Here is a 26267-nt window from a genome sequence, read left to right as displayed (position 1 = left end):
TTTGAGTGTCACTGTGGAGAGACTGCGGAGGAGGGGGCATCTGGGCAGAAGGACGGGGGGCTGGGCTGAGTACAGGCTAAGGGGTCAGCCCCAGCCTTGGCTCCTTGGGGACACGGGGGTCGCCCAGCCTCGTCCCTCACCTCCTGCCTCGGCTACACACAGGTCAGAAGTGCTCCGAGTCTGACCTAGGTCTGCCTGACACCAAATCTCAAGATCCGTGCCGTTCCAGCCCCAGGGCCCGTCCCCTTCTCCTAAAACTTTAAAGACACAGACATTGAGAATAAGGCATCTATAAACTTGGAAATGGTGCTCCATTCATTCATTCAGTCAGTCATTCGTTCAAACAAATATTTATTGAGCATTTTCTCCGTGCCGGGCACCGTGCTGTCCCGGGGATCAAGATCCCCACCCTCCAGAAGCTGACACTCTAGAGGTGGCAGACAGACAACAAGCAAGAACTAATACATATATATTGGCATCAGTAATAAGTGTAAAAAAAAATAAAGCCGGAGAAGGGCATAGAGCAAAGGCCGATGCTCTTCCAGATCAGGGGTCTGCAAACTACAGACTACAGCTGCCACCTATTTTGTAAATAAAATTTTATTGGAATACAGCCAAGCTCGTTTACTTACATATCATCTAAGGCTGCTTTCACGCTACAACGGCAGAGTTGAATAATTACAACAGAGATGATATGACTGGCAAGGCTGAAAATATTTCCTATCTAGCCCTTAAAAAAAAAAAGCTTGCCATGACAACCAGATACCGTTTTGCACCCACTAGAATGGCTGTAATCGAAAAGACAGATAATAACAAGTACCAGGGAGGATGCGGACAAACTGGAAGCCTCGCGCACTGCTAAGGGAAATGTGAAAGGGTGCAGCCACTCTGGGAAACAGTTTGGGAGATCCTCAAAAGGGTAAATACAGAGTTACCCCATGACCCAGCAATTCCGCTCCTAGGTATTACCCAAGAGAAATAGAGCATTTGTCCACCCAAAAACTTGTACAAGAATGTTCATAGCAGCATTATTGACAATAGCCAAAAAGTGGAAACAACCCAAATGTCCATCAAGGGATGATGGATAAATAAAACATAGTCTAGTCATACAGTGAAATATTATCTGGCAATTTAAAAGAAATGGAATAGTGATACATGTTACAATACGAACTGTGAAAACTTTATGCTCAATGAAAGAAGCCAGCCTCAAAGGACCACGTACCGTATGAGTCCATTTGTGTGAACATCCAGAACAGACGATCTATAGCGACGGAAAGGAGATTAGGGGCTGCCTAGGACTACAGAGGCTGGGCTTGATGGCTACAGGGAGCAGGTCTTCTTTTTGGGGTGATGAGAATTGATTGTGGTGATGGTTATACAATTCTGTGAACATCCTAAAAGGCAGTGTATACTTTAAATGAGTGAATTGTATGGAGTATGAATTATATCTCAATAAAGTTGTTTTCAAAAGGTTTACCAAGGGCCGGTCCCGTGGCTGAGTGGTTAAGTTCGTGTGCTGCGCTGGGGTAGCCCAAGGTTTCGTGGGTTCGGATCCTGGGCATGGACATGGCACCGCTCATCAGGCCATGCTGAGGCGGCATGCCACATGCCACAACTAGCAGGACCCACAACTAGAATATATAACTATGTGCTGGGGGGGCTTTGGGGAGAAGAAGAAAAAAAGAAGAAGATTGGCAACAGACGTTAGCTCAGGTGCCAGTCTTAAAAAAAAAAGTTTCCCAACCTTTGTTCTAGTCAGGGAGGGCCTCTGAGGAGGCGGCATTTGAGCTTCTTTTGTAATCGGCTCAAAGCTCTCACGTAGTGTTCACGGATGGCATTGTACTCAGCACTTATGGGCCAGGCTCTGTGCCAAGCATTTTACAATCACTACTTCATTTAATCCTCACAAGGCTCTATGGCTTAGATACTGACAACCTCATTTAATGGTTGAAGAAACTGGAGCACAGAGAGGTTGGGTGACTTGTCCCAGGTCACACAGCTAATAAATGGTAGAACTGGGATTCAATTCTGGGTGTTTCTGACTTCAAAGCCTGTGCCCTTAACCACTGAGCAACACTGTAATTCCCTGTCCAGTCTCTGAATTCTTGATCTTTCCCAAATCAGGACGATGGCCCAAAGGAAGATGGAGGAAACGGGGGAGAGCACAGCCTCAAAGGAAGGTAGGAAAGGGCATAGCAGGGGAGAGGGGAGCAGTGAACGTGCTGGGAGGCGTCTCCAGGCTCGGGGAGGAGCCTCACAGTGTGAGCAAGACACTCAGTGGTCCCCAAACTTTAGAGACATAGAAATCTCCTAGTGCAAGAAGTGGGAGAAAGGCTTAGATAAAACACAGTCTCCTGGACCTCACTGCCAGAGATTCTGATCCGTGGATCTGAGTCGGGGACCAGGAATCCAGCGTCAACAAGCTCCCTAGCAGACTCGAATGCAGATGGCCAGGGACCATACTGCGAGATGTCCAGCAGAAGCTTTAAGGTCAGCACAAGACTTCTCTGGGTACCCCGCCCTTCCTGATAGCCCATATTCCTGGCTCTCATTCTTCTCCCCATGCCCAGAGACTCCGCCGAGCATCACAGGCCTCCCAGGCTCTGTTCCTGCTCTTCCCTCCGACTGGCGTGACCTCCCCTACCTTCCTTTGCTGTGCCCCATCTCCTCCAAGAGGCCTCATCACACCTCCTCTTCCTTGGCCTCTCAGCCCACAAGGGCTCCTCTTTTGGGAGTCGGCTGAAGTGTGGCCTCTTTCTGAAAGCTTCCCTAACCACAGGCAAGTTTCTTTACTGCATCTATAAACTGAGGACGAAGAGCAAATGAGAAACTGTATGTAAGGAGCATTATAGGCACTCAATAAATAGTGGCTGTTGTTTTTATACAATGACATACCTATTATCCCCATTTCACAGGTGAGGAAAGTGAGGCAAAGGATTAAGAAACTTGTCCACGCTCACCCAGCTGGAAATTGGTAGCACTTGGATTCGAACTAAGGCATCAGGTCCTCAGCTTTAATCATCCAATTACACTGACTCTCACTGTGATGAGGCTCCAGGCAGATAACAGACAGCAGTGGCTGGCACCGGGCCTGGCTTGTGGTAAGTGCTCAATAAATGCTGGAGACAACTGAACTGGAAGGTTTCTACATCCAAGGAGAGGGGGAAAAATTACCCGAAGACTGCACTTATCATGATGTCTTATGCTTTTTATTTGACAAGACTTAACATCTTAAGATCTCTGATGAGAATAGGATGTAAAAAAATAATTCAGAAAAAAATTCACAATGGTGTTCCATTCAAAGCTTGGTGGGTCCGAAGCCTGTCAAGCTACCTTGATGCGGGTGACGGTGGGGTTTAACGTCAGAACGTTAAGATGGTGCAGAGATACTGGGGAACGAGGAAGGGTACAGGATGGTCGATCTGGTTCCAACCATCCTGCTTTCCTGCCCAAGCTTCTGAATCTTTCTCCATCACTCCATAACGCTGCACCTTGAATAATGAATCTCTACCCATGAATAACTGGGAGAGAGTCAACCTAAGCAGGACTCAGTGGAAGAAATCCCTGGGTGCTATTTTCCCATCAAGGTGCCACATGGAATGGAGACCCCTCCATCCTGACTCCAAATTCTTTTTCAACTCAGGTCATTAATCTCACCTACCCTCTTTGAGCTCCATACAAAGCTTAGGTAGACCAGAAAGCCCTCCCTTTGAGCCTGGGATCTTTCTACAGAGTCAGACAGCTTTCCGCCTGAATTGCATCAACGGGGAATCCTGTGGGTCATGTTACTTCCAACACGGATGAACTATGAAAAATTATGCTAAGTGGAATTTTCAGTCTTGTCCCCTTTCCCACAGCTGCCCAGCTTTTGGTGGCTCAGAAGTCAAGAAGACAACAGGAAAAAAGAATGCTGAACAATTCTCTAGATGGAACCAAAACTCAAGATATCAGGATTAACCCAAATCTCAGGAAAAATAAAAAGACACCCCCACTCGGGTTACAAGATACAAAAGATAACAAGAATCACCACCAAGTAAGACTAGCAGGCTTTCCGGAAATGGACAATTTTCTGAAATGCTTGCCGAAACTCTTCGTTAAACACAGTATAGATTATTGGATTGATGAGGGAGTTTAAATAGCCTAGCCAGGTGAAAAAGTCAAAGAGGGCTGGGTGGATCCAGCAGGAGTCCCGGCAGAGGGGGAGGACCAGAGATGCAACAAAGAAGGGCAGCCAGCAGATGATAAAGGCCCCCAGTATGATCCCCAGGGTCTTAGTGGCTTTCCTTTCTCGAGCAGCGGAAATCCTCTTGCGTTCCAGGACGCTATCAGCAAGCTTGATTTTCACGTGGTTGAAAAAGAGAGGGGAGCCCGAATGAGACTGCCCCTCATGAAAGTTGGGGTTGAGAGAGCAGAGCGAGGACCCGGCAGAACCTGCAATGAGATGGGCTGTGGTGAAGCACTTCCCGTACAGCGATGGCGGATTCAGGATACGGTTCCGGGCCGCCACGTAGATCCGGCTATAGAGGATGATGAGCAACACGGACGGGATGTAGAAGGCCCCACAGGTGGAGTAGATGGTGTAGGAGATCTGAGAGGTGTTCACCAGGCAGTCTGACATCTCTTCGTGAGCTTTGGCCTGCCGCCAGAAGAGTGGTGGGATGGAGATGCAGATGGAGATGGCCCAGACAATGGCAATCATGGTGGCCGCATGGCCTGCTGTCCGGCGTTTACTGTACTCCAGCGCATCAGTGATGGCCCAATACCTGTCCAGAGCAATGACACAGAGGTGCAGGATGGAGGCTGTGCAGCACGTGACGTCAGAAGACAGCCAGATGTCACATAGGATTTGGCCAAAGCTCCAGGTACCGGTGGTGGTATATGCAATGCTGATGGGCATGACCAAGATGGAAACTAAGAGGTCAGTCGTGGCCAGGGAGCCAATGAGATAGTTGGCTGGGGTATGGAGCTTCCTGGTGAGAAAGATGGTGGTAAGCACAAAGGCGTTGGAAAGGACTGTGGCCAATGTGATGGTGGAAAGGCCCACAGCAAGAGAAATCTTGAGGGCCTGGAGGGTCCCTGGATCCCAAGCCTCTGGGGTTTCCGTCGCATTCAGGGATCTGTTGGAGCCTTCCTGGAGAAGGCCTTCCACTGACTGGTTTGGTGGGGACATTCTAGATGGCTCCCTCTTCCCACAGACTTCCACACACACAGCTCCTTCTTTCACTATCGTCCTGCTCACAGAACAAGGTCATCCTTCTGTTTCACTCGGTGGGGAGCCATCCATCAGAACAGACCACAGAGCAAAGGCCTCAAGACTTGACTATTTACAGAACACTTGAGGTGACTCCCAGCTGGTAGTTAAAAGTCTTTCCTAAACCAGATGAATTCCAAGATGTCTCACTGTTCTGGAACTCTGCCCAGCAAATGGTCAAGCCCCGTAGACACATACCGAATTTGTTAGACATTTATCAGGGTAACAGACCAGTGTAGGCAATGCTCTGGAATTCTTGCTTTTGGCCTTTTGGCTCCCTCCAAAGTTTGAGAGATGAATGTGTTTAATGAGAACTGTAGAATGACCGCCATCCTATTCTGACAAGATTCCGGGTTTCGGGTGACCTCTGGGGAACTTTTAAAACTAGAGACAAAAAGATGTACCAGAGGATTCAGAGAAGCAGTCCAGGCAACGGCTGCCAGTTTCCCAGGTTCATCTTGACACAGCAAGAGGTACTTCACTTTGGTTCCTATCCCACTGACTGTTTGGAGCCTGAACAGACAAAACATTCCGGTTACCAAGCCTCGAAGAATGCGTGAGCTGAGAGAAGGCAAACAAACAGAGCACTGTGGGTTCACCGAGAAGGGCACGTGTTCGGAAGCCCTAGGGTTTAAAGAAGAAGAAAAGTCAAGAGTTAGGTTCTAGAATGACAGTCTGGACACTTGAAATTAACTGTAAGATTGAACGGATGTTGCCTGTGGCTGGCAGAGGTGTAGTGAAACTGGCAAGTGTCTCACAAGTGTCAGGAGGATGCAGAGGAAGGCAGAGTGCCCCACCCCACAGTTCCCAGAGCGGGCAAAGTTTCAGAGCTGTTGGGAGCATCCCAGGCTTTCACAAGTACACGAAATCAGCTCTGTAAATTGTGCATCAGAAATCATCTATGCATTCAGCAAGAATGGAAACGAAACAAAATAACTCTGTGCACAGAAAAAAAAAAAAAGGTCACCACGAAAGATAACCAAATGTTACAAAGAATTTCTCTAGGAATTGGGAATGGGGAGGTGACCTTTCTTCCATTCATATGAATTTTCCCAATTTCCTAAAGTGAGCATGCACGACTCTCGAAATAAAATAAAAAAAGAAAGAAAAAGAAAAACCTCCATTGTTTTGTTACACAAAGAAATTAACTGCAAAAATAAAAGCCCTGAGCACTTTTTTTAAGATTTTATTTTTCCTTTTTCTCCCCAAAGCTCCCCAGTACAAAGTTGTACATATTTTAAGTTGTGGGTCCTTCTAGTTGTGGCATGTGGGATGCCACCTCAGCATGGCCTGATGAGCAGTGCTATGTCCGTGCCCAGGATCCGAACCAGCGAAACCCTGGGCTGCTGAAGCCGAGCATGCAAACTTAACCACTCAGCCATGGGGCCAGCCCCTGAGGACCCATTTTCTTTTCTCCCTCCCATTCCCCAAAATTGTGGGTGCTTCATCTTTCAAAAATACCTGCCAGAAGAGGGGAAACAGCCTCACTTTAAGAACACCAACCTTAAACCACCTGCTCCAAAACTTTCCCAACGTTTGAAGGATATTTTCCCAACATCTTCCATAAAGTTCTTGCTACATTCCAGGCACTGAGTTATTTAGCCCTGGGGCTGAGTCACCCAGCCTGTGAAGTGGGAAGAATGGCCCCAACTTACAAACGAGCCAGCGATGCTCAGACAGGTGATGTCACCTGCCCAAGGTCACCCAGCGAGAAGCGAAAGAACTGGGTCCAGGGCCAGTTTTCTCTCGAAATCTCCCTTCTCCACACTGCTCCAGTCCAGGAAGAAAAGGCTCGAGGCACAAGCGCTCCCAGGAGTGAACCGGTTTGGGATGTCAAGGTGAGAGGCGGTGAGAGGCGGTGAGAGGCGAGAACAATGATCCACCCTGCCCCGCCCTCGCCCCAGGCTGCACCCCAAAAGCCTCTGGCTGAAGTTTTCCTCCCACTTTGGTTCACATGGAAAATGTGAAGTCGGGTTGGACTGTTTGGAATTTTCTTCCTTCCAGACAGTCTGGGTGAGCGAGGTGCCATCATTTCTCACGGAAGGCTGTGTGCTCGCTCCATAAACCCATGCGGTCACTCCTGGGTTCCAGGCATTCCGATGACCTCATTCAGTGAAAGGCGTGGGCTCGGAATGGCCTGAGAGGCTGGTGGGTGATATCTTGGGAGGAAGGACACGGTGGATTGCCTCGGTCAGAAACGCTGGGCTGGAGCTTTGCAGGAAGCTACATGATTCCGAGGCCCGTCTCCCTGTCCTTACCCATCCTGGACAAAGTTGGGGGAACTTCCCACAATCCAGCTGCCTTTGGAGATACAGACCGCAGCCCCATAAGCAACTACCTCTCTCCCATCACACTTCAAATCAAAATAATAATGAGATATCATTTTCACCCAGCAGAGGGTAAAAAATTCTAAATCTCATCATGTCACATGATCGGGTGAGGGTGTGGAGCAACAGGAATTGTCACCCACCGCTAGTAGAGTACACACTGGAGGAACCTCGTTAGCAAACAATTTGGTATTATCTCATAAAGCTAAAGATGTAATGACTACCTCACGACCCAGTAATTTCCCTTCCAGGGATACACGGCACAGAAACTCTCCTATGTATTCACCAGCAGACAGGAACAAGGACGGCCACTGCAGCAGTGACTGCAACAGCAAACAGCTGGAAACCACCCTCACGCTTGTCAGCACGAGAACGGTAGGACGTGGCCTATGGTGACAATGCAGTGCCACAGGGAAGCAAGACCGAGTAAACCAAGGCCGCGTGCATCCAAGTGGGTGGTTCTCACAAACCCAACACTTAGTGCCGAAGCCAGAAACGTGTGGGAAGAAACAAACTGTTTAGGGACATAAATACAGCGGCAAAGCCATAAGGAAAAGCAAGGAAACGTTAAATATAAAATTCAGGATAGTGGTTACCTTACCCCTGAGGGGAAAGGATGCGGGAATGGAATGGTGGAGGGGTTTTAAAGATATCAGTGATGTTCTATTCTTTAAGGAGGTGGTGGGTATAAGGATATTTATTGTTCTTCTTCAAACCATACGTATGTTATATATATATACATATATATATATTCTTTTGTAGAGAGTGATATATTTGTAATTTTTCCTAAACAATCAATTTCGTACATTATAAAAAAAAAAAGAACCACTCTACCAGCAATAACATTGATACATTTTGATACATTAGTACCTATTGTTATGTTTTAATCCTGAGGATGTGGGTTGTGGTCCCGGCTCTGCCACTGACCAGCGGGGTAACCACGGGCAAGCACAACTTCTCTGTGACCCCCAGTTTCTTTCTTGGTAAAACAGGAACATAAGCATAGCTGTGCTGCCCCAAAGGGGTGTTTAGTAGTTCCAATAAGATCACGTATGTGATGTGCTGTAAATTGAAGAGTCCTGAACAGATGTAAGGATGGTGACAAAGATGGAGGGCAGTGGCTAAAAGCATCCATTTTAAGTCAGGCAGGCTCAGGTCCCAACTCCCGCTGCTCCACTTTCTCGCTATGGCCATTGAGCAAGTCACTTACGCTCTCCCAGCCTGCACAGACTCAGTGATGAAGACGATAATCCATATCTCACAGGAGTTTGAGGAGAACTAGTAAGATCATGGATCCAAATGCCCGACACAGTAACTGATGACTTCTCTGCTTTCTCTATGATGTGTCCCACCAAATTCAGGTCTCCAGGCAACAAGCTCTCTTTTCACACCAGAAACGAGGTGTCACTGTCCATTTTGGTGAGTGATGTCTGCCACTGTCAGAACTAATAGCCATCCAGGAGCTTCTCCCCTGCCCACCACACTCCTGGGAGCCACCACAGCAGTAGCGTCTCCCCTGGAGTCCAGATCACATGGACTCCAGCCAGACCATGCACCCCCAGTTCCAGCATCTCCACAGAGGGGCGGAGGGGAAAAAGCAGGCAGACAAATCTGGGTACCCATCCCAACTTGTGCCATGGACCACCTCTCACCACAGCTGATTGGACCGGGGTGGACATGTGACCCCAAATGAGCCAATCAGATTCTCTCTTGGGAATTTAGAATGGAGACTGTGAGCAGCTAGGCAGATGGACGATGGAGGGGGAGCAACCTGAAAGCTAAGGATCTTGAGGCTGGAGTTGGGTCACAGTCATGACCAAAGCCAGGGTGAGTTTGGGGGGAGCAGAAAAGCCATAAGGAAACAAAGAAAACAGGTCCGCAGAGAGAGGCAGGAGAATGGAGCAGACAGAGAAAGCAGAGAGCGAGGGGAACCACCTGCCTTCCTGTCCTTAGATGTCCACAAGCGACCTCCATCCCCAGGAAACCTCATTTGTACCAACTCATACTTTTCCTAGTTGAGCCGATTCAAATGGACAGAGCAGGCCCGGAGATACAGTAAAAAACAGAGGATTTTCAGTTCCTTCCCACCAAACAATTGTTACCGTGGGACGTAAGGCCATTTCTCCTCCTGGGCTTTCCTTCCTGCTCTGTAAAGTGGGGCAAGAGCACCTTTCTCCTGAACGGCTATGTGGATTAGGTGATGGAGGGATGACAGGCCGGCACAGGGGCTGCCACCCAGCAGGTGTTCTTTTAATCATTCTTTACTAAAACTTCCCACCCAGGGCACATTCCGTTTGCAGGAAGATCAGTCACCTCCCCTTTCTGAAGGATCTTTATTCTGACTAAGTGAGTCATAAAACCTTGCCAGAAACAAAGAAGATGTATGGGTTTAATGCATCCTCAGAAGCCAGGCTCATCCTTTTAGAGGAAAAAAACCCAAGGCTCTGTGATAAAGATTTGCGGCAGGAGAATAAATCCCCCACAGAGGAATTCGTGTCTGTTCTTTCTCTAGAAGCTGTGTGGTACGCTTGAGTGAGCCCTGGATGGGAAATCATTCTCCACAGATCTGAAGAGTGCGTTACATTTTACAAAGTGCCTCCCCAGCTGTTACTTCATCTCGTCCTCTCTACTGCATGGCACCTCCCACAGCCTCGGGTTTCTCCTCTGTAAAACCAGGGTATCAAGTCTATCTCCCAGGGTTTTCATGAGGGCAAAATAAAATATGTGGGGGAGACTGAAAAGTTCTAACATGGAGGTGTGTGTATGTATCTATCTATCCATCCATCCATCTAACTCTAAGTGCAAGTTTTGAAATCTAATCAGTTTCTTTTTTTGTGAGGACTAGCCCTGAGCTAACATCTATTGCCAGTCTTCCTCTTTTTGCTTGAGGAAGATTGTCCCTGAGCTAACATCTGTGCCAATCTTCCTCTATTTTGTATGTGGGACACCACCACAGCATGACCTGTTAAACGATGTGTAGGTCTGCACCCAGGATCCGAACCCACGAACCCCAGGCCGCCAAAGCGGAGCACGTGAACTCAACCACCATGCCACTGGGCCAGCCCCTCTAATCAGTTTCTTGAGCAAGTCAATCTTTCACCTCAGTTTCTCTAATTATAGAATCTGGAAAATGTAGAAAATAAAAAGTAGCCAAACCTCTGACCCAGAACTTCCACTCCCAGTGATACGCCCAACAGAAACATGTACCCATGTCCGCCAAAAGACGTGTGGATAAATTGTTCATAACGGCACTACTTAACAACCCCAAACCGGAAACTACACAAACATCAAGAGTAGAATGGATAGGGGCCAGCTCCGTGGCCGAGTGGTTAAGTGCACACACTCCACTTCGGCGGCCCAGGGTTTCGCCAGTTCGAATCCTGGGCGTGGACATGGCACCGCTTGTCAAGCCACGCTGAGGCGGCGTCCCACATGCCACAACTAGAAGGACCCACAACTAAAAATATACAACTATGTACTGGGGGGCTTTGGGAGAAAAAGGAAAAATAAAATCTTTAAAGAAGAGTAGAATGGATAAAGAAATTGTGGCACATTCATACAGTAGAATATTGTACAACAGTGAGAATGAACCCCAGCTCCCAGCTACACATGACCACACGGACGACTCCCCCAGACACAACTCAGAGCAGAGGAAACTCAACATTATGATGCCACGTGTCATTCAAACTTCATAAAGTTCAAGAACAGGCAAAAGTGACCCCCACTGCCGGCAGTCCTGCTGGTGTGCTGCCCTGGAGGGGAGGATGCAATGACTGGGAAGGAGAACGAGGGACTTCCGGGTGCCGGTCACGTGCTGTTTCTTGAGCTGGGTGTGCTCACTTTGTGAAAATTCATCAGGCTATATCCTTGTGTGTGGGGCACTTTTGTTTTTGTAAAAAGTTTACCCCCAAAAATAGGGTTAAGTGCCTAGGAATCTTAGGTCCCAGTTCTGCTGGTCAAAGGGAGACCTGGGGCTCGTCATTGAACCTCTTGGAGCTCAGTTTCTTCATGTGGAAAATGGGGACGATACAGTACCAATGTCATATGGCTGTTACGTTTGAGAGAGCTGAGCAGCAAGCACTGGCCATACAGGAAATGCTCCATAAATTATAGCGAGTTATAATTAACAGTCTTTCTGTGGCAAACAAGATTTAGAAGGAACTTTTTATTTTTGGCGGAAAAGCAGCCCTGAGCTAACATCTGCCAATCCTCCTCTTTTTGCTGAGGAAGACTGGCCCTGAGCTGACATCCATGCCCATCTTCCTCCTCTTTCTATGTGGGATGCCTACCACAGCATGGCTTGATGAGCACTGCCATGTCCACACCCAGGATCCGAACCGGCGAACCCCAGATCGCCTACATGGAACGTGTGCACCTAACCGCTGCACCACTGGGCCGGCCCCTGGAAGGAACTTTTTAAGTGACGTAATCCAGTCTAATCAGCCGAGATGGCTGATGCCCAGAGAGGTGGGTGCCTCGCCCAAGATCACATAACCAAGTTCAGCGTCCCCCCCAGCTCAGCTCAGCGCTCCTACCACCCCAACTGCCCCCACCCTCCTCTATCCAAAGGAGTATATTTCCTTGTCCCTCAATTCGGGGTTCAGTATGGACTAGCCATAGCCAAGAGAATGAGGCACAAGTGACAGGGAGCCAGTTCCAAATTTAGACCTCGAGAGGCTGTGCATGTTTCTGCCTGCGCTCCGCCTTCTCTGTCAGAAGAACACATGTGGGCTAGCCCACTGGGCCTGAGGGGCGAGACGAAGACGCAGGGGGCAGAGCTGCCCCAGCCAAACCCAACCTAGAACAGAGATCCTCGGTGGACTGGCAGGCGCAGGTGTGAGCCCAGCGAGGGTCTGCAGAAACGCCCGGCCAATTTCAGATTGAATCAGCCAGTCTCCAGATGCACAAGTTGCAGTAACAAATGTTGCTGTTTTAACCCACTGAGTCTGGGGGTGGCTTGTTACACAGCAACAGCTGACTGATACAGTCCTCTCATTCCCCGAATTACTAGATTCTGTCAATTCTATTGGCTAAACCTAACTCTGCCACAGCTCTTTTCTCCCTTCTCTACCCCTGCCGCCACCATCCTTTTCAGGCCACCATCTTCTCTGGCATAAATGGTCTCCCTGCCTCCACTCCTGCCCCTTCTCTATTCGCTCATCAATCACACCCAGAATCTTCCTTTTAAGTAAAAGTCTGAGCATGTCACTCCCCTAATATCCTTGGTGGCTCCCACTGCACCTGGGATTCAGTCCCAGCTCCACAGCTTGCTTTAAGAGACCCTTCACAAACTGGCCTTTACTCACACTGCCGGTGTCATCTCCTGACCTGGCTGGCCGTGACCCTCACATTCTAGCCACACCGATCTGCTTGTTGTTCTGCCAGCCCCCTGCTGCCAAATCTGTGCCCGTGCTGCTTCCCGCTCTGAACCTTTGTCCCTGCTGCGTCCTCTGCCTGGAAAGGATCCTCTCCTCAGCCCTCTGGCTGCCTGAGTCCAAGTGGCCCTGCAGGAGAAACTCTGGCATCTCCCAGGAAGCCTTCCCCAACCTCCCCAGCCCGGCGTGGTTAGGGCCCCCTCTCCTGGACGCCCACCACCCCAGCTCTCACCACACTGGCCTGTCTCCATTGCTGGCCCTTAGTGCAGGGACCACGTCTTATTTAACCCCACGGCCCTGACACCTGGCCCAGAGCAAGAGATCAATAAATGCCTATGAAGGGCTGGGTGAAGTGGTGAGGAAGGGCCCTGAGAATGGAGCACTGGACTGGGAAGGGAGCCCTGGGCTTCAGCTTGGTGCTGCCACCAACTCTCTGTGACCTCAGATAAGTCAGTTCCTCCTCTGGGCCTCAGTTTCTCCATCTTGCAAATGAGAGGGTGGGACCAGACCAGAGATTCTCCTGCTGTGCATCAGACTCACCTGGGGGAGCCTTAAAAAAATCCAAATATTGTTAAAAAAAATACCAACGTCCAGGCCTCACCCCCTGAGGCGTAGAGCCCAGGCATGGCAATTTTTCAAAGCTCCCCAAGTGTTTGTAAGGTGCAGCCAGGATTGAAAACCGCTCGCCGGGATGATCGCTGGTTAGCTTCATCATGACAATCTGGTTATCTTAAAAAATCAAAGACAGGCAAAGCCTGTCATCAAGGCCTCCGCAACAGGGAAGTGCGAGGACGCAAGCCCTTCCTGCTGGTAGCCTTGCACCGGCTCACGACCCGCCTTCAGCAGGAAGGGACCACCTTGAGCAACTAAACGCGCCATCCGAAGCCTCCTGCCTTTGTGGTGACCGAGTCACTGGATCCTTCTGTGCTTGTGGGAAAGTGGGCGAAGGGGTTGTCACCTCTCACCACCGGCCCCTAATACTGCCCCTTGGGGCAGAGACAGTATCACCATTTTACAGATGGAGAAACTGAGGTGCAGAGAGGTAACAGGCCTAGCCCCTCTCCGCACAGGTACCACGTGGCGCAGCTGGGATTGACAGCCGGCGCTGAGAAACTCCAACAGCCACTACTGGCCACCTGTGACCACCGAGCGCTTGAAACTTAGCCACTGAGATGTGCTGGGAGTGTCAAACACTGGGCTTCCAAGACTTAGCTCAAAAAAAAGAATGTAAGATATCTCACTAATAATTTTTTAAATTGGTTACGTGATGTTTTGGATATACTGGGTAAATAAAATATCTAATTGAAATTAACTTCATTTTTTTTCCTTTTTTCACATGGCTACCTCTCAATGTTCTAAACCTAAAATTGCATTTGTGGTTGGCGCTATATTTCTACTGGATAAGCGGCTTCAGAACCAGCGGTTCTCGACAGGGGAGATGGCGCCCCCTAGGGGTCCTCTTGGGACTCTGTCCTCAGGGAACTCAAGGCCGTCCACCGGAGGGGCTGGGAACAGCGCTGGGCGCTGCGTGGGCAGGGGCTGGAATATTAGCAGCAGTAAAGTAACGGCCAACAGTATTAAGAGCGTACTATTTCCCAGGCGCTGCTTTCAGCACTTCCCCCAAATCCAATCATTTAAGTCTGACCACAACCCTCTGAAGTCTGTCCTATTATTATTATTCCCACATCCCAGGAGAGGGAACTGAGGCTCAGAGAAATGGCCTGCCTAAGGTCCCGGAGCTAGGACACTGTAGATCTAGGATTGGAACCGGGGCTTGCTCGACTCCACGCTCCACCTCGCATAACAGGTGCCGAGCGAAGGCAGGTCCACCGCCTTCTTCACTCCACACTGGCCTGCACACATTCAGAACGTCTTTACTGGGTACCTGTTCTCTGCCAGGCTCCATCACGCTCCCACACGGGCTCTCCCTGCTGCTGCACTCAGCTCGCCATCCTCAGCCGCCTTCTCAGCAGAGAACAGAGAGAAGCGGGGAGCGTGGCTGCCGCCGTGCGTCCCACACCTGAACGTGCACACGCACGACCTAGGGCTCTCACGAAAAATGCAGGTTCTGAGCCTTGGGGCTGGAGCAGGACCCGAGATTCTGCATTTCCAACCAGCTCCCAGGTGATGCTGCTGCTCCACGGACCACACTGTGCTGTGCAAGTGATAATAGTAATGTCAGTCCTTGGAGTTAAGAAGGATCTCAGAGTGTCAGAGAGGGAAGGACTCTTAGGAATCATCTAGTCCAACTCCCTCATGGTCCTGACAGGGAGAGGGGCTCAGAGAGGCTAAGACACTTGCCCGAGGTCACACAGTGAGTTACAGGCAGAGACCAAATCTTCAGACTGCCATCAGTGCTCCTTCCACTGCCTCCCACTTGCAGCAGGAATTTGAGACTGAGGACAGAAGTATCCAGAGGTTCCACGCCCATTTCACACCGTATGCCTTCGGCATTTTCAAATCCTCTCCCCAGCTCCCCTCTGAGTTTCCACACTAGGGGAGTAATCCTGGGAGCAGACTGGCGGGGCAGACCACTCTGCAAGAAGCTGGAGGGCTGCACCCCCGGCCCTGGAGCTCAAGCCACTCCTCCCCTCCAGATGCTGCGCATCTGGGTCCCCAGAGGGCACTTGAGCTGACGGAGTGAAACCATCTTCAGGACAGAGGAGGGGCTGTCTTCTGCAGACTGGGTAAACAAGGTACTAACAATAGGAATTCATTTCCTAGAAATTAAACACTGAATTTGTTAGTGTTTACAACATCCAAACCTGCTATTCACCATCTGTTCTCCCCGTCGGGAGGCACAACACAGCCGTGATTACCGGCACCAGCTTTGGAGTCAGGTAGACTGAATTTACTTCCCAGCTCTGCTACTTACTAGCTCTGTGACCTTGGGCAAGTTTCCCAACCTCTCTGAGCCTGTTTCCTCAAGCATGCAATAGCTATTGACTTAAAGCCTACCACGTGCTGGCATGAGCAACACAGATGCAGACCCTGCTCTGAGGAAGACTTATAGGGGCCCTGGCCCTGGAACCTGGGACTACAGACGTGAGCAAGGATGACAGCGGAGAACGCAGGGAGCCAGGGGAAAGTGGGAGGGACAAGTACCCTGCGGCACCCTGCGATCCCCCTCTGAAGTGGCTTTGAGGCTGAGCCCTGGATGATGGATAGAATCAGCGTGTGAAAGGGCACCTAGTCCACGGGACTGAAGCTTGGAGAACCCTGCCTCCACGCATCCATGTCCTATTGCTTACCTGTCCAGAGGTGGCTCAGCCCAGCCCCTTCCTCTCATCCTCCCACTCACCTGTGCTCAGCAAAAGGTGCCCCGGTCAGCTAGGCTGAGACCTCCTCCGGCAAAAACACTGTGGTTCACTCACTCCTCTGAGCCTTTGCACAGGCTATTCCCTCTACCTGGAACGCCCTTCCTCTCATCTCCTCCACCCTTTCTGGAGGTTTCTCTGGACCCTAGGGATGGAACTGATCACTCTCTCCTCCCCGCCCCATTGGTCTTATTACCCGTCACACTGGACTCCCTCGACGGGGCTCACTTGCCGATGGCCTGTCTCCCTGTCGGACTTGAGTTCCTGAAGGGCGGGGAGACACGTACGCCATGGAGCCCAGCGCCCTCTGTGTGGGGTACCCGTCCCCGTCATCCACCCCTCCAACTCCAACTTCACCCTCGGGACCGAATTCAATGGTCTCCACCCCTTCCACCCAAGTGGGGCCAGCCTCTGCTCCAGGCCGGCCGTGCCTCCCGTTTTTGCTCCACATGGTGCCTCTCTCATCCCCCTGCAGCCCGGTGCCTGGGCTCGCTCTCCCGGCGAGATGGCACAGGGACCTGGTCTTGTTCACACGTACGTTTCGGCTTGATACTTCCAGCGGTTCAGTAACGAGTCACTCAGAGAACGAATGAGGGGCCAGCCCCGTGGCCGAGTGGTTAAGTTCACGCACTCTACTTCAGCGGTCCAGGGTTTCGCCGGTTCGATCCTGGGTGTGGACATGGCACCGCTCATCAGGCCATGCTGAGGCAGCATCCCACATGCCACAACTAGAAGGACCCACAACTAAAAAAAATATATATGTATATATATACAACTATGTACCAGGGGGCTTTGGGGAGAAAAAAAAGAAAAGAAAAAAAAAATGAATGAAAGAACACTGACAGTTTTACCTTTGACGTCCCTCTCTGTACCTCTGGCCCCAAATGTCCTTTGGTCATCCCTCCTGGATGTCCCACAGGGGCCCCAAACTCAACGGAGCCACCCTCCTCCTCATCCGCACCAGCCCCTCCCGTTTCCTCTTGGGGAGGCCTTATCCTGTTCTTCTTCACCCATCCTCAACCCTTACAATCCCCCCTCCCTCCCTCTCCTCCCCAGCATTTAACCACTTACTCCTCTTTTATGAATGAGGAAGCTGAGGCTCAGAAGGGTAATGCAACGGGCTCAAGGTCACACAGCAAGTAAGCGGCCAGGTCCAGGGCCTTGCTCTGAACACCGCAGACTCCCTCCCTAGCCTGACCTCTCACTCCCCTACAGGTTCTGTCTCCTCTCCCCTGACATCTCCACCCACATTTGGGGCATTCGTGTCTTGGTTCAGACCAACAGACTGCCCTCTGCCTGGAAGAGCAATCTTTCCCTTTATATGTATCTAGCATAATCTGCTCTCTGTTCTCTGAGGCCCTTCTCAAAAGCCACTACCTCCAGGAAGCCTTCCCTGGTCAACCAGATGCAAAACCTCCTCCTTTAAACCGTCTCCTGACTCGAGGTTTGTCTATGTCTCTTAATACTGGAAGCTCCTTGAAGAACTTCCTATTCCCTCCCCACTCCAGAGCCCGGTGGGCTCCAGTCAATATAGAACAACTCGTCTAGTAAGGTTCGAACGAGCCCTGGAGAAATAACAGCCTTCCTTATCCCCTGTTTGAAGCTCTGCAATGGCTCCCCTATCAGAATGAAATCCAAACTCCCCACCATGGCCGACCAGGCCCTACGTTACCTGGCCCCGCCCCCCAGCCACCTCTCTGACCCCATCTCTTACCAGCTGCCCCCCCTAAATTTCACCTCTTCCGCAAGGCTTTGACCAGCCAACACACAGCAGCTCTCATCCTCCACCAGAACCTCCTGCTCTGTGCCCATTCGAGCACTTAACTCTCTGATATTTTCTGCTTGTTTGTTTACTGCTTGTCCCCCCACCCCAACACACGCCTTCTGTCTAGAATCCCCAGGGCCTGGAACAGTGCCTGATAATTAGCAGATGGGTCTCCAGCCTGAGGAGCCATCCGGGCTGGAGACACATTTATGAGTCACGTGCACAGAGGTGGTAACTAAAGCCAGTGGGGTGGACGGGATCACCCGGGAAGAGCGTCTACTACGAGGAGAGGAGCGCTCGGGAGAGCAGAGCAGCTCCCGGCTGCAGAAAGGAGGACTGCGAAAACAAGAGACGACGAAGGAGGGAAAACATGACGCGGTTAAGCCACAGGGGCCAGGAGAGGAGTTTCCAGAGGGAAGGAGTGGTCAGCAATGTCAACTGCTGCTGAGAGAGCAAGGTAAGAGCTGAACAGTGAATTCAGCTTCCTGAGGACACTGGTGACCCTGGCAGGCCCCTGCCCCTCAGGCGGGAGCCATCTGTGCAGTGAGGGACCTCTCAGGTCCTGGGAACTCCCAGCTCTGAGAGTCTGTATTTCTGCTCATATTCACATCACTCTCACCAAAAAGTAGTCATCCATGTGTGGCCTAGGAGGGACGGGATGACCGGTGTCCCCACCCTCATTATTTATCCATCGGGTAACTAACTCTGAGGAAGCCCCTCTGTATTTCTGGCCCATCCGAGGCACCATGGGGAGAGGAGGCCCCAGGCCATGTCAGGCCCGTCCAGCTGGCCAGCCCCCTCCCTCTTATGCCATCCACTAGGTCCTGGCTTCCCAGATGCCTCCACAGCAAACCACCCACTTCCCCCATCAGCTGGACAGGACCAAAGGCTGGAGAAGGCCCAGCTGTCCAAGTGGCCTTGCTGGCTATTGTTGGTAAAGGGTCCCTCGATGTCCTTGAGAGGAAGGCTGAGACCTGGCCTGGTGGCTGTGCCGTCCAGAGGAGAGCACAGACCCACAACGTGTGCTGGGTTAGAAAACACTGGAGGCCGATTCCAGGAAGGAGATGGAGAGGTGGCTCCTCCTAACCAGAGCGATGATGGCCACTAAAGACCAAGCTGTTGTGCAGGGCAGGTCCTGTGCTGGGCTATGGCCCCATTTGACTTGCACAGAGAGCCTGTGAGGCCAGCATTCTTATCCCCATTTCACCTGGGAGGAAACCAAGGCTCAGAGAGGTTAAATTCGCTTTCCCAAGGTCACACAGCCAGGAAATAGCCAAGTCCTCTTTGCTAACAGAGTCAGTCCACCTGAGAGCCCCTGCTCCTGATCCTTGAACTTCCCCAGAGGTAGAGAGGCAAGGGACCTCAGTCATATTCTCTTACAAGCAAGGTGACCTTGGGCAAGGTTTATTCCCCACCACTCTCCCCATCTGCAATAAAGCAGATTTCTTAGTGCCCTTCCAGTTCGGATGTTATGTGATTAGCTAGGATTTGCACAGAATCTTACAGTTTATAAAAAGGCATCCATAAGGCATCTCACTTATTCCCATGGATCCGCGGGGTGGGGGAAGTATGCCCTCCATTCGATAGAGGTGCAAACTGAGGTTCGAAGAGCGGCAGTGACCTGCCCAAGATCACAGAGCAAGTCAGGGCTCCGGGTCTGGAAGCCGAGGCTCCGCACTGAACGCTGCTTCAACTCCCTTTAGAGGGGGGCGGCCCCCCGCGGACGGCGCGCGGACCTGGCCTGCAGGGGGCACGCCCGGCTTCCCGCAGCCACCTGGGGCCACATGGGGGCGTCGCAGCCCCCTGCCCGGGGGCGCACCTCCCGCGCCTCCAGCTCTCGCCCTGGCGCGGGGCACCCGGCACGCGCGCCCGGGACCCCGCAGACGCCTCCGGGCGCCGCCTCGCCCACCCTCCATCCGGGGGCTCCGGACTGGGCTCCCCTCGGGCTGGGCCGGTGCTCCAGGCCCCCCGCCCCGCGCGCACCCCCCGTGCAGGGCGTCGAGAGGAGGAACGCCCCTGCCCTGCCCCGTGCGCCCTTGCCCTGCCGGGCGGCACTGGGCTCCGAGCGCTTACCCGCTGCGCCGCACGCAGGTGCTGCCCCTGGCGCGCCCTCCCCGCTCCGGCTCCGGCTTCCTCGCGCCGCGGCCGCCGCCTCTCCGCCGCCCGCGCCGGGCTCCGCGCACCGCCCGCCCCGGGCGCTCCCGCCCCTCCCGCGGCCCCTCCCTGCGCCCTGCGGCTCGGTCACCGCGGCCCCTTCCCGCGCGCGCCGCGCCTCCGCGGCCCCTCCCGCGGCTCCTCCCCGCCAGGCTCCCTCCCCGCTCGGGCCCCGCCCGCCCAGAGGGAGGCTCGGCCCCTTCCAGTCCCGGCCTGTGGGCAGCTCCGAGCCCCAGCCCCAGGGGTGGGTGGGCGCCCAGGAAAGGAGGTGGCAAAGGTCCCAGCCCAGGGCTCCCTCGTCCCCACCTGTTGGAGAGCGGGTGGGCTGGGTCTGGAGCAGGGGTGGTGAGAGGGGGCGGTGAGAGGGGGCCCAGCCCTAGAGACCCTTGCTTTCAGCCTAGCCTCCCCCGGCCATCCCTACCTGTGCTCATCCCTAGTTGGGTTTTTTTTCTTCATTTAACAAACGTTTGCAGATCTTCTGTGTGTCAGGCTTGTTGTAGGCCCTGGGATCTGGCAGTGAGCAAACAGATGTGGACCCAGTGGAGCTCCCGGGCATGCCGTCAGTGGAACACAGGAAATGTGTACAGAGGTAAGTGGGGTGAAGGACGACAAGGCAGGAAGGCAGAGAGAGAGTGAGGTGGAGGCTTCCCTGGGAAAGTGCCATCTGAGCAGAGACAGGGAGCAAGGAGTGGGCCCTCAGAAATGCGGGGACACGGCAGGCATTCCAAGCTTGGGACAGCCAGGCTAAGACCCTGGGGGGCAGTGACCAGTGGGTTCTGGGGCGGAGTCAATAGAAGGAGTTGAGATCAGAGAGGCAGAGGACTCTCCCTCATTCACACAGCAGATTCTAAGCGCAGGCCTCAACCCCCCAGTTCCAGCAGGTGTTGGGGGTGCTGAGATGAATCTGCCCGGTTCCAGAGAACCAGGGTTGAGAGAAGACTGGAGCACAAAGAGGAGGACCGAGGAGCGTCCCCTGAAGAGCCACAGCCCCGGGCGAGTCTCGTGTCCACGTTTCCCGCAGCTGGGGTGGAGCTGGCCGTCTACACCTCAGGGGCATTTGTCTTGTTCTTCGCGTATTTCGAAGCCTTCTTATTAAGTGCATCCACCCTTAGGACTGTTCTGTCTTCCTGATGAGTTGAGCCTTTGTCATTCTGAAGTGACCCTCTGTCCCCTGGCAGCAGTTCTGTGAAGTCTCCTTAGCCGGGTGTAGGGAGAGGCCAGAAGCACCCACTGCCGCTGGTTTATTTACAGCCCACGCAGCTGGTTCACATCTGGCTCCCCAAACTCAGCAGCTCCTCCTTGGTTTCTTGTTAGTGTCCTTCTGTGTCCTCTGCACCACAGATTCCCTACCCACCTGGCGCCCCTCCTTTCTCCACGCCTCCCCCTCCCTGCTCTCCATCTGATGATTGGTCTGGAGCCTTCATCTCTCTCAATCTCTCTTTTTTTGGAAGGCTGTGATCAATGGTCATTAATAATGCAAAAGTTCTTTCTGTCTTGGTGAGAATCCCAGGCAAATAGATGGGGAGTTATCCGCAGCCACACCTCGGCCTTCTCCCCTCTGCTCAGGCCCTGGGCTCTTGTCTGAAATAGGAAATCGGGAAATTGAGCAATGCCAAATGGAGGCATCTCCCAAACTGGGTGCTGCCGCTGATACCCCAAGTTGAACAGTCGTAGAGGAGGAAGGGGTCCGGTCCACACGGCCAAAGCATCTGCAGCTGCCGCCAGGGGCCCAGCCTGAGATCCTGCTGTTGGGGAATTCACCCGGCAGAGTGAATATAGACACACCCCGGGTGTGTGTCCTCCCTGAAAAGACCCCACAGCCCAGCAGCTGCCCTGACCAGGGTGAGGAACAGAGGGGGAGGAGAGAGCGCAGTCCTGGGGCAGCATCTCAGCACGCTTTGGTGAAGCTTACCTCGTTCAACAACAAAAGCAGCTGGAGACGCAAATGCCCTTGGAGGGCTGGTCCGAGGAAGAGGCTAGGTCTGCTGGAGCGCGCTCACCTCAGCCTCCAGCCCTCCCCCTGCCCGGCGGATGTGTGAGCGCAGTCCCCGCTCTCAGGAAGCTCACAATCCAGGAGAGAAAACCCACACGCGGTTAAGTACAGCACTGGGTGGGGGCAGGGGGACCAAGGGGCTGAGAGGAGAGCACGCCCCAGCTGGGGGCTGGGCGAGGGCAGCTCCTGCTGAACCTTGAAGGTGAGTAGGAGGCACTCCAGCACGGCGGGACTGGAAGGCGAGAGGTTCCTGGCGGAAGGAACAGTATATGCAAAACACGGAGGCTAAAGGGAGAATTTGGTTGGGGGAACCACAAGTCTGTAGATATTGCTAGAGCGGGGGAAGCGGTCAAGATGAGGCTGGAGGAGCAGGAAGGGGCCAGCTCATGAAGAGCCTTGAATGACAGGTGAAGGAGCCCGGGCTTTCTCCCGAGAGCCACGGGGGAGGCAGGGAAGGGCTTTGAGGGAGGCAGCGGCATGACTGGAGAGGGCGGTTGCTGTCCCTGGTCCCCTGGACTCTGAGCCCCACGTGGGCATCATCTGCAGTTCCATCACCATCCCCATCGCAGCTGACACGATGAAAAAGCCTGGAGCAATTCCCTGGTCAGCTTCCTGCCCCGTCCACACCATCCTCTGCTTCACTGAGCAGGCTCCCCAAAACGCGGGGGCCCCCTGCCCGGACGTCGCCAGGCCCTCCCCTCTCCCTTCTGAGGAGCTCCCTACTGCCTTGTCCTGTCATTCCAGGCGCTTCCCAGTCTGTTCCCATTCTCTAGATCCTGCCTTCTCAAACCCGGCTCGCACTTTTCCTTCCATCTGGAAAGCTCTGATCCCTGTTTCCATTGGTCAGAATCCCCCTCCTTTCCAGAATCTTTCATACCTCCTTGGTGTGGCACAACTCATCCCTCAGGCCCAGCTCCCACTCTCCTTCTCTGTGGGTCCCTTCCCTTCCTCCAGAGCGGAAGTCATGGCTCCCTGCTTGGAGGTCCGATGCAGAGTAAGGGTTAAAAATGATGGTGATAGATAAAAACTAAACTATTGGTGGTGAACACGATGCAGTCTATACGGAAACTGATATATAATAATGTACACCTAAGTTACATGATGTTATAAGCCAATATGACCTCAATAAAATAATTTTTTTAAAAAAGAGATAGGGGCTGGCTCGGTGGCACAGTGGTTAAGTGCGCACGTTCCACTTCGTTGGCCCGAGGTTCACCCGTTCGGATCCCGGGTGCGGACCTGGCACCGTTTGGCAAGCCATGCTGTGGTAGGCATCCCACGTATAAAGTAGAGGAAGATGGGTACGGATGTTAGCTCAGGGCCAGTCTTCCTCAGCAAAAAGAGGAGGATCGGCAGCAGTTAGCTCAGGGCTAATCTTCCTCAAAAAAATGTAGGCCCAGTGATCAGACTGGGTTTGAACCCAGATTTCACCACTCGGTAGCTGTGCAACCCTGGACAGGTTATCTAAATTCTGTGAGCCTCAGTTTGCTCATGTGTAAAATGGTCACAATAACAGTACCTGCTTCATGGGGTTAGGATGAGGGCCACCTTGAAACCACGCATCCACAGTACATAGTGCGTGCCTGGCACACGGTAAGCTTCCATGAGTGCCCCCATCCCTGTGATTGTAGTTGGGATGCCCCACTTTTCTCAATTATTTGTGTCCATCTCCCCCAACATTATGAGTTTCAGAGGGTAGGGGTTATTCACCCAGGTATGCCCCATGCCCAGCCGTGGGTCTGGCACCTTGTAGGCATTTAATCCAAGATTGATGAATGGCTGGCTGGCTGGCTGGCTGGCCAAAGGAATGAAAGAAGCAGCCCCCAGCCCCTCCAGCTCCTATAGAGGCCCCCTTCACTTGGGAGGTGGGAGCCAGACTTGCCCTTTTCTGAACAGGGTTGAAGGAATCATGTGTCAGGGGACTAGTGTCTGGGGCAAGCTTTATCAACAGACAGTCTGTGGTTTGCAGTTTCTTCAGGGGAGAGCTGTCTAGACGGAGGGGACATCTGTGCAGGGGAGGGGCGGGGACTGCCTGGGAGTCAGAGCCCTGTGAGGGGCTCTCAGGGAGCCGGAAGCCCAGCGTCTCCCTGTTTTCTTCCTTCCTCCCAGCTCAGGATCTGGCTGAACAAGTTTGCTGCCTGCCCCCAGCGGTGGAAATTAGTTCACAACTTGGACCTGGGGCCAGCAAAGGGGGGCACAGCCTGGCCCCTGGGAGGAAAGGACCATTGTGTATTTCCACTAGATGAAGCAACAGAGAAGTTAAGTGACTTTCTGTTGCAAGGGTAGTGACAGGGTGGGACCTCAGTTCCATCTGGCCCCAGGCCTGTGCTCCTCTCTGTGAATCACACGTCTAGTCAACAAATATTTTGAGCGCCTTCTCTTTGCACAAGGCTGTGATAAGTGGTGCAGGGCCAGCAAGGATAATTAAGATGTGATTTCTAGGGCCAGCCCCGTGGCGCAGCAGTTAAGGGCGCACATTCCTCTTTGGTGGCTCAGGGTTCGCTGGTTCGGATCCTGGGCACCGCTTGGCAAGCCATGCTGTGGTAGGCGTCCCACATATAAAGTAGAGGAAGATGGGCACAGATGTTAACTCAGGGCCAGTCTTCCTCAGCAAAAAGAGGAGGATTGGCAGCAGATGTTAGCTCAGCGCTAATCTTCCAAAAAAAAAAAAAAAAGATGTGATTTCTGTCTCAAGGAGTTTATAACATGAGGTCAGAGGTGAAGCCTTACTTATCTTTGTATTCCCAGCCCAGGGCCTGGTGGTCCCCTGAGTGTTGAACGAAGCACAGACTGTGAGAGCTGGAAGGATCTTTGGAGTTCAAGTATCCCAATCCTGTTAATTTACAGATGGAGAAACTGAGACCTAAAAGGAGGAGCTAACTGGAGAGTCTGGTTGGGAGCTTCAGCTCTGGAGCCAGACTGCTTGGTTTGAATATCATCTCTACCACTTACCAGCTGTGTGACTTTGGGTTGGTCACTTAACCTCTCTGAGCCTCTTTCTTTGAAAAAAAGAGAGAAAGTTTGAGAATTAAGTCAGATCATCCATATGTGGGATTTAGCATAACACCTCACATGGAGTCACACAACACGTTTTGCTCCGATTACGGTTAAGCAGTCACACGGGGAGTTAGGCACAGCTCTGGACTAGACCCCAGGCTTCTCCACTCACAGTCCAGTGCTCTTGCCAGCTCCCTCATGGTTCTTTGTGTCCATTAGAGTGTGGTCAGGGGAGAATGGGAGTCACTTATAGAGGGGGTGGTGCATATGGTCAGGTATCTGTTGTCCTTGGGGACAAGTGCCGAGATGGTCCTGAGCCCATATCTCAGTGCCTCCCGCCACCCGTCCTTCCAGTCTTTGATGCCTCCCCGCCCCCAACTTCCCTCCTTGACTGGAATCCAGAGACTTAGTCCTCGCTGGAACACGCACCAGGCTCCTGATAACGTCCCCCTGCCTCCTCCGCAATTTCCTCTGGGCCAGACGGGGTGTGGCCGCGCCGCGGAAGGAGCCAACAGGAAATTCCCCGGGAGCAGCGAGGGATGGATGTCCGAGGGCGGCCAGCGATGCTATCGCGGCATCAACCTCGGAGCCGGGAAGAGACAGGTCCCGCAGGAGAGGTTTCTCTGTTTGTTTTCCTCGGGCCCGACTTTTGACAAGAGAATTTAATTAAGAGCTTGATTGCTTCCCCCGGGGACTAGAAATCCGAGGGGACAGCAGGGCTGAAGCTGGAGGCCGCCAGGAAGGGAGGGAGGGGCCTCTCTGCACTCAGAGCGACCTGTGATGGGTTTAAGCTGTAGCAGGGAAGTTCGGCTCCCAGGGGACATTTGGTCTGACCCCAAGACAAGAATCTCTCCCTACAGGAACTTGGGAAATCTTAGATTCTGCAGCACAAATTTAAAGTTTAAACAATCCAAGAAAATAGGCAAAGTTTGATGTTCCTAATTGTCCCCACTCATACCACTCCGACTATCTTCCCTGGGGCTGCTGGGGTGTCGCGGAAAGCCAGGGGCCCTGAGTTCAAGTTCTGATACTTGACCGCCCTGAGCCTCAGTATCCTCATCTGTAAAATGAGGACAACTCCACCAACC

At 52.5% G+C, this 26267-nt stretch overlaps 1 protein-coding gene and 1 long non-coding RNA gene across 5 annotated transcripts; one reads left to right on the top strand and one right to left on the bottom strand.

The window, feature by feature from the left end:
* Nucleotides 1-584: 584 nt before the first annotated feature.
* On the bottom strand, nt 585-21062 carry HTR1D (5-hydroxytryptamine receptor 1D). Of its 3 annotated transcripts, none has more exons than XM_070260745.1 (2): nt 20611-21062; nt 585-5875 (listed from the first exon to the last, which is right to left on the bottom strand). In XM_070260745.1, the coding sequence occupies exon 2, from the start codon at nt 5168-5170 to the stop codon at nt 4040-4042; it is 1131 nt and encodes a 376-aa protein (XP_070116846.1). In that variant the 5' UTR covers nt 5171-5875; nt 20611-21062; the 3' UTR covers nt 585-4039. The 3 variants fall into 3 exon arrangements, with proteins under 3 accessions (XP_070116846.1, XP_023491294.2, XP_023491295.2); XM_023635526.2 differs by lacking the exon at nt 20611-21062 and adding an exon at nt 20109-20244; XM_023635527.2 differs by lacking the exon at nt 20611-21062 and adding an exon at nt 6907-10926.
* Nucleotides 18276-21195, top strand: LOC138923211 (uncharacterized). Of its 2 annotated transcripts, none has more exons than XR_011436518.1 (3): nt 18276-18492; nt 20679-20778; nt 21062-21195. It is a non-coding gene; the product is annotated as an uncharacterized lncRNA (long non-coding RNA). The 2 variants fall into 2 exon arrangements; XR_011436519.1 differs by lacking the exon at nt 18276-18492 and adding an exon at nt 20357-20433.
* The last annotated feature ends 5072 nt before the right edge of the window (nt 21196-26267 follow it).

This window comes from Equus caballus, chromosome 2, assembly GCF_041296265.1.
Source record: "Equus caballus isolate H_3958 breed thoroughbred chromosome 2, TB-T2T, whole genome shotgun sequence".
NCBI lineage: Eukaryota > Metazoa > Chordata > Mammalia > Perissodactyla > Equidae > Equus > Equus caballus.
The sequence above is the reverse complement of the archived record's forward strand: the minus strand, read 5'-3'. Positions and strand labels throughout refer to the sequence as shown.